The sequence below is a fragment of the Garra rufa genome, chromosome 17 (genome assembly GCF_049309525.1).
Source record: "Garra rufa chromosome 17, GarRuf1.0, whole genome shotgun sequence".
NCBI classification, from domain to species: Eukaryota; Metazoa; Chordata; class Actinopteri; order Cypriniformes; family Cyprinidae; genus Garra; species Garra rufa.
In genome coordinates, this window is record NC_133377.1 from 28,849,843 (window position 1) to 28,866,374 (window position 16,532).

The window sequence follows — 16,532 nt, forward strand, 5'->3', positions numbered from 1 at the left end:
AAAAGAAAACATTTGTAGAATCGAATTGAGCAGAACACAATAGAATGGACATATAGAACAATATAGTTATTGATTAGAATAGAGCAGAATAGAAAACAGTTAAACAGAATAAGGTTAAAATAAAATAGAATAGAATTAAATGATTTAGTCTTTCAATTTAATTTGTCCTTGGGATGAATATGAACAAATTCAGTATTGCCAGGGAAGTATGAGGAATGTAGAAATGTAAAAACATCACAGAAAGAAAGAAAGAAAAAGAAAACATTTGAATAGGATCGAATTGAATAGAACACAACAGAATGGACATATAGAACAATATAGTTATTGATTAGTATAGAGCAGAATAGAAAACAGTTAAACATAATAAGGTTAAAATAAAATAGAATTAAATGACTTTCAATTTAATTTCAAATAGTCCTTGGGATGAATATGAACAAATTCAGTATTGCCAGGGAAGTATGAGGAATGTAGAAATGTAAAAACATCACAGAAAGAAAGAAAAAGAAAACCTTTGTAGAATCGAATTGAGCAGAACACAATAGAATGGACATATAGAACAATATAGTTATTGATTAGAATAGAGCAGAATAGAAAACAGTTAAACATAATAAGGTTAAAATAAAATAGAATAGAATTAAATGACTTTCAATTTAATTTGTCCTTGGGATGAATATGAACAAATTCAGTATTGCCAGGGAAGTATGAGGAATGTAGAAATGTAAAAACATCACAGAAAGAAAGAAAAAGAAAACATTTGTAGAATCGAATTGAGCAGAACACAATAGAATGGACATATAGAGCAATATAGTTATTGATTAGAATATAGAGCAGAATAGAAAACAGTTAATAAGGTTAAAATAAAATAGAATAGAATTTTTCAATTTAATTTCAAATAGTCCTTGGGATGAATATGAACAAATTCAGAATTGCCAGGGAAGTATGAGGACATTAAAGAAAGAAACAAAGAAAGAAACAAAGAGATAGAATCTATAGTTCCATTAACATCAATGGAAACTTTCTATTGCACAAAATGTATTAGATCTTTAGATTATTAAAATGTTCTTCACACTGAGAAAAATGATTGTTTTTTTTATAGAAAGTTTCTGTGAGAAACTATAGATTATAGTAGAATAGAATAAAAAAAGGTTCTTTATTGGCATCTATGATAGAAACATTAGAAACTAATAAAATATAAAAAGGTTATTTGATTTAATATAATATAATCAGACCATCCCTGAAATGAATGTAAATAAAAAGAATGAGTCTTAGAATAGAATAGAATAGAATAGAATAGAATAGAATAGAATAGAATAGAATAGAATAGAATAGACTTAAAAAAAGGTTCTTGGCATCTATGATAGAAAAAGTAGAAAAGAATAAAATATAAAAGTTATTTAATGTAATATAATTATACACCTCTCAATTCATTATATTTCAAACCATCCATTAAATGAATACATATAAAAAGAGTGAGTCTCAATCAAACCATAAATCAAAGCTCAGTATATTAGAATAGAATAGAATAGAATAGAATAGAATAGAATAGAATAGAATAGAATAGAATAGAATAGAATAGAATAGAATAGAATAGAATAGAGTTATTGATTAGAAACTCTCAGGGAGGTATAAGGACATTAGAAATGTAAAATCATCACAGAAAGAAAAAAAGAAAGCATTAGAATAGAATAGAATAGAATAGAATAGAATAGAATAGAATAGAATAGAATAGAATAGAATAGAATCATTAAAAAGGTCCATTATAACAACCATGGAAACTTTCTATTGCACAACAGGTATTTATAGACGAAAAAGCTTCTTTCGATTATTAAAATGTTCTTAATTTCACTAAAAGCTTATTTGAGGAACTACAGAATAGAATAGTCTTATAAAAGTAAAAAGTTAAAAAGAAACAATTCGTGTTTACTCCAGCTGAAGATGCCTGTTCCGTCAGTAGCAGCAAAAGTTTTTTTTGTTTTGTTTACATGGAGTCACCTCATGGGGGCAGACGTGTTAAGATCACATTACATATTTTATCTGGGTAATCCCTGTTATTGAGTGCTTTTGCTCATGGAATAAATTAATAATGGCTGAATAAGAAATCGATTATTTCTACATTAGCATCTGCACTGAAAGCTTGTACTTCAGCAAACTTTTGCAAGATGACTCACTGTCATACCAGCCTGCAAAGTATAAAAAAGTGCACTTTTAATTGCATTGGATCGTTCTTCAGTCCCACTGGAATCATTATGGGCCCCAGGAATCATTCCAACCCTTCACCCCACTAGGTAACACTATGCTCGCATCCATCAAGCTACTTCTCACCAAATCCAATAAAATGTTCTCACCAGCCAGTTGTAATTCACACCAATTGCAATTTACTGCTCTAACCGCCAGAGTGCAGGGTTACACTGTGTTCACACCCAGCACTTCCTCTCCATCCCTCATAGTAGAGGATTAAACAGCGAAGTTAAGTGGAGTGTGCGCGCCTGCCCTGCTCTTGTTGAGAGAGGAGACTGCGGGTCGGACTATCCATCACCTTTAACGCTCAACCCGATGGAGCTGCTTTTATCACCGTAGACTATTTGGACATGAAATCGGATGGAAAATGAATCCAGTGCATAAACTGCACTCTGAACGATCTTAACACTGAGGAACTTTTTCTGGCGTCGCTCGGGATTTGTTCTTATACTTAAACACTGGGTAAGTTTTGTCCCTTTAATAGCAAATCATCATAACGCGCTGAATTGTATGTTTAACGCATTGATGGAATAACAATTTTACCTCACAGTTCAGTGCATATATGGTCAAATAAGTACATTTATGGATACATTTTAAATGTTATGCCTACAATAGAACTATTACTCTGTCAGCAATTTTTTTTTTTTTTTTACTGTTTTACTGTTTAAATCCTATTGAGGTACCGCTGATTGTGCGTATATTTAATATTCTTTATAGAGCGAATAATATATTTTCTATACTATACAATCGATCGTAGGTGGTCAATCAAATATTTAAAATCTTAATTGCTGTTGGTCATTAAAAAAATGCGTTCGGAAGGAATCTTATTTGTCTTCAGTTTCTGAATTTAAAAGTCATTCTGATATTTTATATCAGCTAAAAAGCTAATAAAAAAAGTGTAAAAAAAACTGCCTAGGTGCCTAACTGACAGAAGATTGTTAACAAGAAAGAAGCCGCACTTAAAGACTGAAAGTCTTGAAATAGGAAATTATAGCGAGTACTTTAGAATAATATTCGAATTATTTTAATAAAGTGAGTCGATTTTGTGTTAAAATATTAATATGTTAAAATATTTTGTGTAAAATCATTAGAAACTTTGGTCCGCCAAATCAAACAAATCAAAAAGTCAGTATGGCGCAACCAAGGTCCAGGAAGCCATTTTGTTGTCATGTGACATCACTATGCGTAAAGATCATATGTGACCCTGGACCACAAAACCAGTCATAAGGTTAAATTTTACAAAACTGAGATGTATACATCATTTGAAAGCTCAATAAATAAGCTTTCTGTTGATGTATGGTTTGTTAGGATAGGACCATATTTGGCCGAGATACATCTATTTGAAAATCAGGAATCTGAGGGTGCAAAAAAATCAAAATACTGAGAAAATCACCTTTAAAGTTGTCCAAATTAGGTTCTTAACAATGCATATTACTAATCAAAAATTACATTTTGATATATTTACAGTAGGAATTTTACAAAAAATCTTCACAGACATGATCTTTACTTAATTTCCTAATGATTTTTGGCATAAAAGAAAAATCAAAAATTTTGACCCAAACAATGTATTTTTGGCTATTGCTACAAATATACCCCAGCGACTTAAGACTGGTTTTGTGGTCCAGGGTCACATATATATATATATATATATATATATATATATATATATATATATATATGAACGATTAGTCAAACGATTAATCGCGATTAATCGCATCCAAAATATATATAAATATATATATATATAGGTACAAACACATACATGTATATTTTCAAGAAAAATATGTTATGTTTCTATATTAAATGTATTTTTATATAATTATATATTATATATTATATATTTTTATATAATATAAATTATATTAATATAAATATATACACTACCAGTCCAAAGTTTGGACACACTTCCCTATTAAAGAGAATGGGGAAGTGTGTCCAAACTTTTGACTGGTAGTATACATATAATTACATGCAAATATTTGCAAAATATATACTGTATGTGTGTGTATTTATACAAAATAAAATAAACACAGTACATACACATGTTATGTAAACAAAACCTTTTATTTTGGATCCGTTTCATCGAGATTAATCGTTTGACAGCAGTTCTACATACATACATATATATAATTGTATGTTTTTATAAACATTATACTTTTATAATGTTATATACGTTTTACTAGATTTTTTAAATTATCTCTTTTATCATCTTGAATCTTGAACACATTGGACACTTTCTTTATTTTTACACTTTTTCTAAGTAGTAACACAAGTTTTGGCCATTAATTCTCTGCTTTTGATAACTATTGATGATTGCTTCATGGATTCATTTAGCTATGAAGGTCCCAGCTATAAAAGTTTTGACGTAATTATGCACTTACATAATATGGGTAGATCTGCATTTGTTTTCCATGCACTTTTATACCTCAAATTAACAGCATGAAAACTAGGCCATTGGTCCACATAAGGCTGTCCAGCAGCACGCCCCACATGAGCACTTGTTTATTCATCATATTGCGGAAAACTGCATGCTTTCCAGGTTTATTTCAACACATGCAATGCAATGCAAATACATAGGAGCATAAAAGTACATGAACTGTACGTGAACACCTGCACGGGGCTCTTCACACACAGTCACCTCGATTAAACTGGCCAGGTGCATTAAAATACTGCACCAAAGTGGGACACTTAGGATTGCTTACTGTAAGAACTCCTAGGCGTTGCTAGCAGTAGTTTTGTCTGTCTTGCAGGGCTAGAGGCTCTTGCAAGGCTCTGAAGGGTTTCAGCCGGCAGTGACGGCACGTCGGCCTCTTTTATCTAAAAATAACAATAATGATAACAAAAATGTGGCACTCAAAGGAAGCAGAGGGCATGAATAATTGAGTAACACACAGAGATACACGTTCTCTGTGGTATGGTCTGAGAGTATTGGGGTCAGCGCTTCGCTCCGTGTTTCAGGGAATCTCTCCCACGGGGACCACGCTGAGCTCATTCCACATGGTGCCTGACTGAAGAGCAATTTCATTATAAAGCAATGTTATCGGTGTCTCTGACTTAACAAGTCACCCATTTTTCTGTTTTAATCAACACACTTATCATGCTCGAACTTGTCTATTCAAAAGTGTAGCATAATTAATTATTTCAAGGACTGCCGTCCTCAAGAGACTACAGTGTAAAAATGTTTTGCAGCTAACCTATAAAACATGCTTCATCTAAACATAGCTGGATTTAAGTTCAAAAATATTGTTTAGTAAACTGAATGAAGCATGAGTCTGCACCAGTGAAAGCATTTCTTTAAGGGTCAGATGAGGTAGAAACATCTACGTAAGGTTACCGTTGGGAGAACAAACAAAAAGTGGGGCAGTAAAGAGTCAAGATGGTGCACTGATAAAAAAAAAAACACTCTTCCTCACAACTTTTTTGTGATGCCATGCATTTTTACTTTTTTTTGTAACTATTAGCAAGTTAGCAAGTATGTTAGCTGCATTGTAGAAATACAGAACATTGTTATAGTACATTTCTTCTTTGAAAACTGATAAAAGTAAGAGTTTTGTAAAAGTTATTGCTGAAAGAATATGTCTCCTTTGTCTTAAAGGGATAGTTCATCCAAAAATGAAAATTCTGTTATTAATTCATGCTGTTCCAAACCTGTATGACTTTTGTTCATCTTCGGAACACAAATTAAGATTAATATTTTTTGATGAAATCTGAGAGCTCTCTTGATAGACAGCAAGGATCCAACCAAGGGTCCTGCCACAACCATGACATGTGGTACTCTCCAAAATAGCGCTAGGGTGACACAGAGGAGAAGAAATTGTTGAATAAAATCGTTATTTTTGTATTCAGGTAGCTTCGTAAAATTATGGTTGAGCCACTGAACTATTTTAATGACGTCTTTACTATGTTTCTGTACCTTGACCGTGGTAGGACCCTTGCTGTCAATGAAGCGTCAGAGAGCTCTTGGATTTCATCAAAAACATCTAAATTTGTGTTCCGAAGATGAACAAAGGTTTTACAGGTTTGTAACAACATGAGGGTGAGTAATTAATGACAGAATCTTAATTTTTTGGTGAACTAAACCTTCAACACGGTCAAGGTGGTTTTTGGAAAGTTATAGCTGGTTCATTTTGATCAACACTCTTAAAAATAAAAGTTCCAAAAGGGTGTTTTTTTTTCAGTGATGCCACAAAGAACCTTTCAATTAGCAGTTCTGAAAAGAACCATTTTGAAGCATAAAAATCTAAAGAACTTTTTTGACTGGAAAGATCCTTTTCTGGATTTGAAAGGTTCAATGGATGTTCAAGGTTCTTCATGGAACCATCAATGCCAATAAAGAACCTTATGTTTAAAAAGTGAAGGTGTCGGTTCAGTCTCTACCTGACAAGTGGATGATCCACCAGCAAATGACTGGACAGCCAGCTAAAAACTATGTAAACCATCAGAAAGATGAACCATAGGCTACCATATGCATACAAATTTTAAAATGTTTTTAAAAATGTTTTTAAAAGAAGCCTTTTAAGTCCAACAATGCTGCTTTTATTTGATCAAACGTACAGTAAAACAGTAATATTTTAAAAATATTTTTGCATTGGTGGTTTGGTGATCAAGAAACATTTTTTGTTGTGTTTCTGGTATGTGTTAAAACCATGATACATTATTTTTAATGATTCGTTGATGAATAGAAAATTCAAAACAGCATTTTTTAAAATAGATTTCTACTAGTCTCTACTCTCACTTTTGATCAATTTAATGCATCCTTGCTAATTAAAAGTATTGATTTCTTTAAAGAAGACATCGGATGCCCATTTTCCACAAGTTGGTCTGATTTCGGTGCATGTCTCTTTAAATGATAATGAGCTACTGCTCACCCCGTCCCTTTCTTCCATTTTACTAGGGATGCACCGATCCTTATCGGCCGATCACTTGCGCGTTTTGTCAGTAAAGCCGGTTCTGTAATCAGCGGTAAATGCCATCAGGTGCGCGATTTCACGTTGAGCCGTATATACTACACACAGCCGTTGTTCACTGACGAGCTGCGCACATTCACACTGATAATGAACATTGATTTGCGCAGCTCGTCGGTAAACAACGGCTGTGTGTAGTATATACGGCTCAACGTGAAATCACGCACCTGATGACATTTACCGCTGATTACAGAACCGGCTTTACTGACAAAACGCGCGAGCATTATCGGCCGATTCGTATCGGTGCATCAAACTATTCCACTGCGTCCTTAGTGGCTCTGATGTCGGGGAAAAAATGAAGACTCTTATGTTCACTTTTACATCCAACTGCAAAACACCTGCATTGCTTACAAAACTGTTGTCGTTACAGCTGCTCAAGTGAAATGGCGAACAGGGTACAACTGGCTGAGGGTGGAAATATGCTAATACGGGACAGTCCGTCATTGGTTGTGGGTCGGGGCCTGAGCAGAATGACATCATAAAGCTCAGAAAATCAAAACAGCTTCATAATTGAGGCTGTTTAGGGTTTCTGGGGATTAAAAAAAAGAGTGAATGGATTTCTATCATTGTAGAGTGGTTGTGTCCACACACTGAATTTGCATCTGATGTCTTCTTTAAAAAACCCTTCTGACTGTTTTTGAACGTTTGAATGGTAGAGTGTCTCATATCTGCTCTATATCACGGTTTAACTTTAACTTTTCTTTCACAGCTTGAACGGGAGAACGCAAAATGAGTAACATCTACGAGTCTGCTGCCACCACGTTGGGCCTCTTCAACAGTCCATGTCTGACAAAAGTGGAGCTCCGAGTGGCCTGTAAAGGAATATCTGACAGAGATGCTCTGTCCAAGCCTGACCCCTGCGTCGTCCTCAAGATGCAGTCCCACGGACAGTGGTTTGAGGTGTGTTCATGTTCAGGTTCTGTTTTCTCTAGCACAAATCTAGAGTGTTTTTGTCATATTTATGCTTTTTAAACGGTCTGCAATAGATTTTTTCAACATCATTTCAAAGAAACATCTTTTTTGTACTCTAGATATTAAATCCAACTCTCTTTCCTCTCTTTTTGAAATTGCTACTCATTGTTTTTAAGCATTCAGTACTTAAAAAGTATAAAGTTTCCGAGCAGTACTTTAAAATTTAATCCTTTCACAAACACTAATCTGAACTGTGCAGAAGCTACTGATATAGTGCATGAGAACTGGCTCTTTATGAGGCTGTATGTGGTTATGTATGTGTGTATGCCTGTTAATGGCTGATTAGTGTTCTGAGACTGTAGTCTTTGCTGTGATGTGAAAGTAATATAAAACAGCGCCATTAGATCACAGAAAGCGTTCTGTCACGTTGTCTTGTGCCTTGCTAATAAAACCAAAGATGAGGACGTGCGGTGCTGCAGAGACTCAAGTGAAGTGGCCTGTTAGTTTTTGCTAGGTATCTGTTAAAGGTTTCAGTTGCAGCACAAAACAGGTGTTTCTGGCATATGGGGGTTTTGCTTGGCACGGTTAAGGGTACGATCCATAATTAATAAGGCAGTGCCATTTGAACTCCAGCTGTGAGCACTGAAGTTAAAAACAAAGTGATGTGTTTGAAATCATATAAGTGAGTTGAAGGCCAGCGGTTTGGAGAATCTCACGAAACCTGTCAAGAAAATCACCTGCTCATATTTCACTTGTTTTATATATTTTTAGAACCATAAAGATGGCTTGCGTTTGGAAGTTATATTCAAGTACATTCAATTAAGAATATTATCCCCACGTTTGTCTCCACTATTGTAAAGCAACCAATAGTCTAATTTTCATATTCTTGTTACTTTCATAAGATATACACTACCAGTCAAAACTTTTTGAACAGTAAGATTTTTATTGTTTTTAAAAGTTTTTTAAAATCTCTTTTGCTCACCAAGTCTGCATTTATTTGATCCAAAGTACAGCAAAAACAGTAAAATTCTGAAATATTTTTGCTATTTTAAATAACTGTTTTCTATTGAAATATATTTTAAAATGTAATTTATTCCTGTGATTTCAAAGCTGAGTTTTTTGCATCATTCTAATATTCGGAATTGTTGCTTAAAAACATTTGCTATAATTGTTATGTTGAAAACAGCTGAGTAGAGCTTTTTTCAAGCTCTTTGATGAATAGAAAGTTCGAAGAACAGTTTTTATCTGAAATAGAAATCTTTTGTAACATTATAAATGTCTTTATCAATCATCAAAGAATTTACTCAACTGTTTTAAATATTGATAATAATAATAATAAATGTTTCTTGAACAGCAAATCAGCATATTAGAATGATTTCTGAAGGATCATGTGACACTGAAGACTGGAGTAATTATGCAGAAAATTTAGCTTTGATAGAAGTTATTTTAAATAGTAAAAATATATTTAAAAAATTTACTGTTTTTGCTGTACTTTGAATCAAATAAATTCAGGCTTGGTGAGCAGAAGAGATTTCTTTAAAAAACATTAAAAGTCTTATTGTTCAAAAACGTTTGGTAGTGTAATACTGTCAAAAGCTATAATTTGAAAAGATAGATTACCCAAAAAATGATAAATCTGTCATCATTTCTGTCATCATCTTCATGTTGTTCCAAAAATAAATAGAAATAGTGCATTTTTTTCATACAATGGAAGTCAATGGTAACCAAAACATTCTTCAAAACTGTCCCTTTAAATTGATACTAATACAATTTGATTGTGTTATCAAATTTTATTATTTTACTGATGCTATTTGATTTTTAATTTATGCTTATTTAATAAAAAAAAAATACTATTTTATTGCTGTTCAATAAAAATTAATATATATAATGGGAGAAGTGAAAGAGGAATGGCCAGAGGATTACAGTAATAAGAACTGAAAGAATGAAATATAAATGTACTTAATTATTCTAAAAAATAATTTCTCACTGGGGCATACATAGATCGTATCATATATCATATCATAACTTTGGGATCAGTAATATTTTTTATGTGCTTAAAAAAGGTCTCTTATGCTTACCAAGACAGCATATATGTATCAATGTATACATTATATATTGTATTTTCAGCATTTTCTGAATTTTCAGCATCATTACTCCAGTCTTCAGTGTCACACGATCCTTCAGAAATCATTCTAATATGCTGATTTGGTACTTAAGAAACATTTTTCTTAATTATTAATGTAATTCTTCATATAGAAAGTTCAAAACAACAGAATTTGAAACACATTTTTAACAATATAAAATCCTATACTGTCACTTTAAACAATATGTTTATGCTGACTAAAAGTATTAATGTAAAAATCTTACTAGTCTCGCGTAGCCAGACCTTCAGACTGACGGCTGAAGGTCTGGAATTCATGGTAGCTTTCATTGGCCAAGGCCCGCCCATAAGACCGTTTGATCGACATGTCAAACAACCAATCACAGTTCGTTTCGTTCAGCATCATGTTTCGGTGTGTGGAAACGCCCCCACAACAACAGACTGGCATGCAACAAGTCAGTCATGGAAATAACCAGCATTGAAAGATAACAAAGAAGAGGGAGAACAAGCAGTAAGTCAGTAATTTGTTCGCGAACGTCGCAAATGTGTATAACAACAATGGCGCCTGCATAAGCATCTTTTAGCAAAACGCCCAGCAAAACGGGGGCAGCTGTGAGTCAGACTTGTAACCCAAAGGTTGCAGCTTCGAGTCTCAGGTCCGGCAGGGATTGTAGGTGGGGGGAGTGAATAACCAGCACTCTCTTCACCCTCAATACCACGACTGAGGTGAGTCCCTTGAGCAAGGCACCGTACCCCCAACTGCAATATGGCTGTCCACTGCCCACGTGTGTGTTCACGGTGTATGGGTCACCATACTTGGCCTCACTTCACCTCCTTTCCTTCCTTCCTTTCCTAAATCAGTCTGCGCTTTGTTTCCCGGCGGACCGAAAATAAACGCGACACTCGCGTCTCCGGGAAATCCGGTCAAATTCAACTAAATATCAACTATTCGACATTCCTGAAGTGTTTCCAGTTAAGTGTACCATATACATCAGACGTTTAGCCAACGTTCCGTGGGCGTGACGTCTGAGGCTGAGACTAAAATCTTACTGACCCCACATTTTGTGGATTCTTGACAGGCTTCATCAGATTCACTAAATTATTGATGGCACACTTGGGGATTGAGTATAGTACTATTTTAAAAGGTTTGTTATTGTGTTAATGCCACTAATAACCTGTCACAAATTCAATTTGCACTTGAAGAACAATAACCCCATTGTTCTTTGGCTCTATTCATCTAAGGGCCCTTGACATTGATTTGAGATATGTCTAAATGTAAACCGAATTGATTCAGAATATAAACTGGATTAGAGAAAATCCTTGTCATCATTCAAACAATCCTCCTGTAATAGGACAGGATAAGACTCCATTGATTCCAGAAGGGAACATTTCATACACATCCTGTGTATTTAATCAAAGGAGTGTAACATTTGCCATGTTCTGATTGGTTCCAGGTGGACCGGACAGAGGTGATTCGCAGCAGCATCAGTCCAGTTTTCTCCAAAGTGTTCACCGTGGACTACTATTTTGAGGAAGTACAACGCCTCCGTTTTGAGCTTCATGACATCAGTAGCAACCATAACGGACTCAAAGAGGCTGACTTCCTGGGCGCCATGGAGTGCACACTCGGACAGGTGAATGCGAGGCACGGCAGAGTGCACACTTAACGGAAGCGCAGTAGGGAAGATGAAAGCTAGTGAATGGAGTGAGAGCGTGAGAGAGAGGATGAGTACATGAGAGGGATTGTGTGGATTCAAAAAGGTAGCAAAGAGCTCACTGGAGCAGGAAGGTGCCTGGTGGGCAGAGGGACTATTACTCCAAACTCTTTTTATCTAGTCTGTAATAAAACAAGACTTCAACCAGTGGTATATAAAGGAACATAAGAGGGTAAAGAGGACTTGAGGGAAGGAGAGTTCATGTGAGGACAAGAACCTGAAGGATCTGGATGCTAATAATATACACTTGTTTTGTTTTAAAGTGATAAGTAGTAAGTGGTGAGAACAAAAACAATTTTTGTAACTAATTCTTAAGACTTACAATTGACAAGTAGCTTTATTTTATGTGTTTTGAAACTGAAAGGATTTAGTCAAAGTAGGTATTAAATGTTACTATCTAAAATATGTGGATGTATAAATAGCCTTGTTGGTAAATGTGGTGTGCCTTGTGCATTTAGCTTTGGCTTAGCTTATTAACCCACTTGAAATGATGCTGTAAAGGTGTTACATTTGATACATGGTTTAAAATCTGTAGGTCTGTCTATCAATGAAGCTATCAATAATTTGCAGAAAAACCGTCTGCCTCCTGGTAGATTATCTATGATTTTCATGATATAGAAAGTCAAAAGTTTACATACACCTTGCAGAATCTGCAAAATGTCAATTGTTTGACCAAAATAAGAGGAATCAAATACAAAATGCATGCTATTTTTTATTTAGCACTGACCTGAATAAAATATTTCACATTAAAGATGTTTACATTTAGTCCACAAGAGAAAATAATAGTTAAATTTATAAAAAATCACTCAGTTCAAAAGTTTACATACACTTAATTGTTAATACTTTGTTGTTACCTGAATGATCCACAGCTTTTTGATTAGTGATAGTTGTTCACGAGTCCCTTGTTTGCCCGCTGTTCTTCAAAAAAATCCTTCAGGTCCCACACATCATTTGGGTTTTCAGCATTTTTGTGTATTTGAACCCTTTCCAACAATGACTGTATGATTTTGAAATCCATTTTTTCAGACTGAGGACAACTGAGGGACTCATGTGCAACTATTACAGAAGGTTCAAACGTTCACTGATGCTTCAGAAGGAGACACAATGCATTAAGAACCAGGGGGTGAAAACATTTGAAAAGAATGAAAATGTGTACTTTTTTTAATAAATTTGCCTAAATATCCTTATATTGATATTTTTTATTTAGTACTGACCTTCAGAAGTTACAGAAGTTACTTACATGTTTCCCAGAAGACAAAATAAGTTACTTTTACCCTGATATTCAAATTCAAAAAGTTTTCAGCCCCCAGCTCTCAATGCATTGTTTCCAACATAAGCCTGATACCAAATAAAAAAATAACACAGAACATTACATTTATTTTGTCTAAAGGTTCCATAGACTAGAGCAAGAATTTGTATTTAGGGTAGGGTGGAAAAACTCCATCTCATTTCTCTTCCAACTTCAGAATCATCCTACATTTGTTGTTTTATCTTTTTTTTATAAAGGCCATTTGACTTTGCTTTCTTTCGCTTTGTAAACACTGGGTCTACTATATAGATAATTCCTTCATATTAAAGAGAAGTTAACTTCCAGAACAAAAAATTAAAAAACTGATAATTTACTTACCATCTTGTCATCCAAGATGTTCATGTCTTTCTTTCTTCAGTCGTAAAGAAATTATGTTTTCTGAGGAAAACATTTCAGAATTTCTCTCCATATAGTCTTATCTAGCAAAACGATTAGTTATTTTCCAAAAATAAAAATACAATTTATATACTTTTTAACCTCATGTTGTCTAGATCTGCGTGAACTCTGTGTATTCCGGTTCATGACAGTTAGGGTAGGTCAAAAACTCCCATCTCATTGTTTCCTCCAACTTCAAAATCATCCTACATTGCTGTTTTACCTTTTTTGTAAAAGGGTGTTTGATCTTCTTTGCATGTTCACTTTGTAAACACGGGTACTTCTTGATGTAGGATGATTTTGAAGTTGGAGAAGAAAATAAGAAATACCATAACTGTCTTGAACCGGAATACACAAAGTTCACGCAGAGCTGGACAAGACGAGCATTTGAGGTTAAAAAGTATATAAATAGTACTTTTTTTTTAGAAAATAACTGATCATTTCACTAGAAAAGACCCTTCTTCCTCGGCTGGGATCCTTTTGTGCCCTTTGAAGCCGCATTTAAACTGCATTTTTGAAGCAAACTTGGGAGCACCATAGAAGTCCACTATATGGAGAGAAATCCTGAGATGTTTTTCTCAAAAAACATAATTTCTTTACGACTGAAGAAAGAAAGACATGAACATCTTGGATGACGAGGGGATGAGTAAATTATCTGTAAATTTTTGTTCTGGAAGTGAACTTCTCCTTTAAGGTTTGTTAGGGTTTACAAGTCTGGTTTGCAGTCTTACATGTATCTGTGTGCCTCCTCTCCCTTCATAGATTGTATCACAGAGAAAACTGTCGAAAGCTTTACTGAAGCAAGGAAACACAACTGGCAAATCATCTATCACAGTAAGAATAGACGTCTCACCCCCAATGAATTTACACTGCAAATTTGTGCTCCTTTGTCATAACCTGAGCGATGACTTCTTTGAAATCACAGGTCACAGCTGAAGAGCTGTCTGGGAATGATGATTACGTGGAGCTCGCCTTCAGTGCCAAGAAACTGGATGACAAGGTGTGACATCTCGATAATTGCTCAACGGGCACTCTGCAACAATATTGAGACAAACAATAACGGTTGTCTTCATCTGATAACAGAACTGTTTTATTACTCTGGTTTATGAACAGCCAACATTCAAATGGAGCAATGCATCATCTACTGTTTTATTAAAATCTACTGCTATTTTTAATTTTTCATTACAAAATGAGGACTACTTTGTGTATAAGTACACAGTGGAATATTTAGGAAAAACAAGAAACAATATGCATTGAAAGAAAGTCAAGTCAGGCCGTTCATTACACAATAAATGTGCCTGGGATTGATGTATGAATCAATCAAAAATTCATTAAAGCTCAAGTGTGTAATTTCTGCACTGCTAGCGCCACCATATGAAATTGCAAAAAGAATGATTTTGATTTTCAAAGAAGCTTCCAGAACACGTATATATATGTAGATATTGAATTTACTTTACAAACAATAAAAAGTTTGATTCTTTCTTTGTTTAGGACTTTTTTAGCAAGTCAGATCCATTTCTGGAAATCTTCCGACTGAATGATGATGGCACAGCATCGCTGGTGCACAGAACAGAGGTAAGATTGATATATGTGCACGCATGCATATTAAATACATATTTTAGAAATATAGTGTGCATTTATCAACTTGTATCTTTCTGATTGCAGACCATTATGAACAATCTCAGTCCTGTCTGGAAATCATTCAAAGTTTCTTTAAACACACTCTGCAGTGGAGACCATGAGCGGGAGTTAAAGGTAGGCCAGATATTTTGACTAGATCTACTATTAATTGATTACAAATCAAAAACCTAACCACTTCCATGCTGTTATCATAACTAGAGAGATATTTCTGACATAAGTGAATCTTCTCATTGAAAGATATACTGCAGCAGTGTAAAGCTTTTATGTCAGCGTAGGTTTTTTTGCTCTGTATTCTGGTCTCAGCGTGACCATTTGGTCACATTAGATTAGAATCATTTTGGCAGATTTATGTAATGGCAGTCCTATCCATTCTGCCTCACCATTGCAGCTGACATCTTTCATAGTGAGCTAATTACTGAGCGGGTAAATGGAGCCCGGCTGTTTGGAGGGTCCTGACAGTTTCCTGAGAGGAACAGACATGGTGGAACCAACGACAGAAATTGATGTTACTGCCCTTTAGTCCATCCAAGCCCACACAGTCCTTCTGGGTTTGAGAACTTTCTGTCTTTGGGTCCAATTGTACAAAATAACACAATAGAGCCTTACGGAGAGCAGGAATCCCTGTTATTTACCAGATATGATTGAATTGGGATCAGAATGTGAGATTAGACTCAAAGCACTATTTCGTTGACTTCATATACTGCATGTTTTGTGGTGTTCAAATCCTCTTTAATAAGGTTATAGTTTGAGTAGTTTAGATATTTTCTGGTATTTTCTTTTATAATTCTTTTGCATTCAGTATTTTATTAACTTGACTTAATGAAATAAAATAATGATCAAAGTTACATGATTTTTAATTGCCTTTAAAATATACACTACCAGTCAAAAGTTTTAGTAAAAAAGTAAGATTTTTTTGTTTTTTAAAAGAAGTCTCTTCTGCTTACCAAGCCTGCATTTATTTGATTCAAAGTGTAGCAAAGACGGTATCATTATGAAATATTTTTACTATTTAAAATGTTTTCTAATTGAATATATTTTAAAATGTAATTTATTCCTGTGATCATTCAGCATCATTACTCATCGTCTTTAGTGCAACACAATGCTCACATGATCATTCTAATATGATAATTTGCTGTTCAAGAAACATTTATCAATGTTTGAAATTGTTGAGTATATTTTTTTAGGATTCTTTGATGAATAGAAAGATCCACAGATCAGCATTTATCTGAAATAAAAAGCTTTTGTAACATTATACACTGTACCATTCAAAAGCTTAT

General features: G+C 34.3%; 1 protein-coding gene across 2 annotated transcripts in view; it reads left to right on the plus strand.

The window, feature by feature from the left end:
• The first annotated feature begins 2,521 nt into the window (after positions 1-2,521).
• Positions 2,522-16,532, plus strand: part of cpne4b (copine IVb) — a 52,302-nt gene continuing 38,291 nt past the window's right edge. For both annotated transcript variants that reach the window (XM_073822533.1, XM_073822534.1), the window contains exons 1-7: positions 2,522-2,700; positions 7,912-8,102; positions 11,670-11,849; positions 14,377-14,448; positions 14,540-14,614; positions 15,106-15,189; positions 15,280-15,369. In XM_073822533.1, coding sequence (XP_073678634.1) covers positions 7,932-8,102; positions 11,670-11,849; positions 14,377-14,448; positions 14,540-14,614; positions 15,106-15,189; positions 15,280-15,369 — 672 coding nt within the window. In that variant the 5' untranslated portion in view covers positions 2,522-2,700; positions 7,912-7,931. The remainder of the gene's footprint in view (positions 2,701-7,911; positions 8,103-11,669; positions 11,850-14,376; positions 14,449-14,539; positions 14,615-15,105; positions 15,190-15,279; positions 15,370-16,532) is intronic.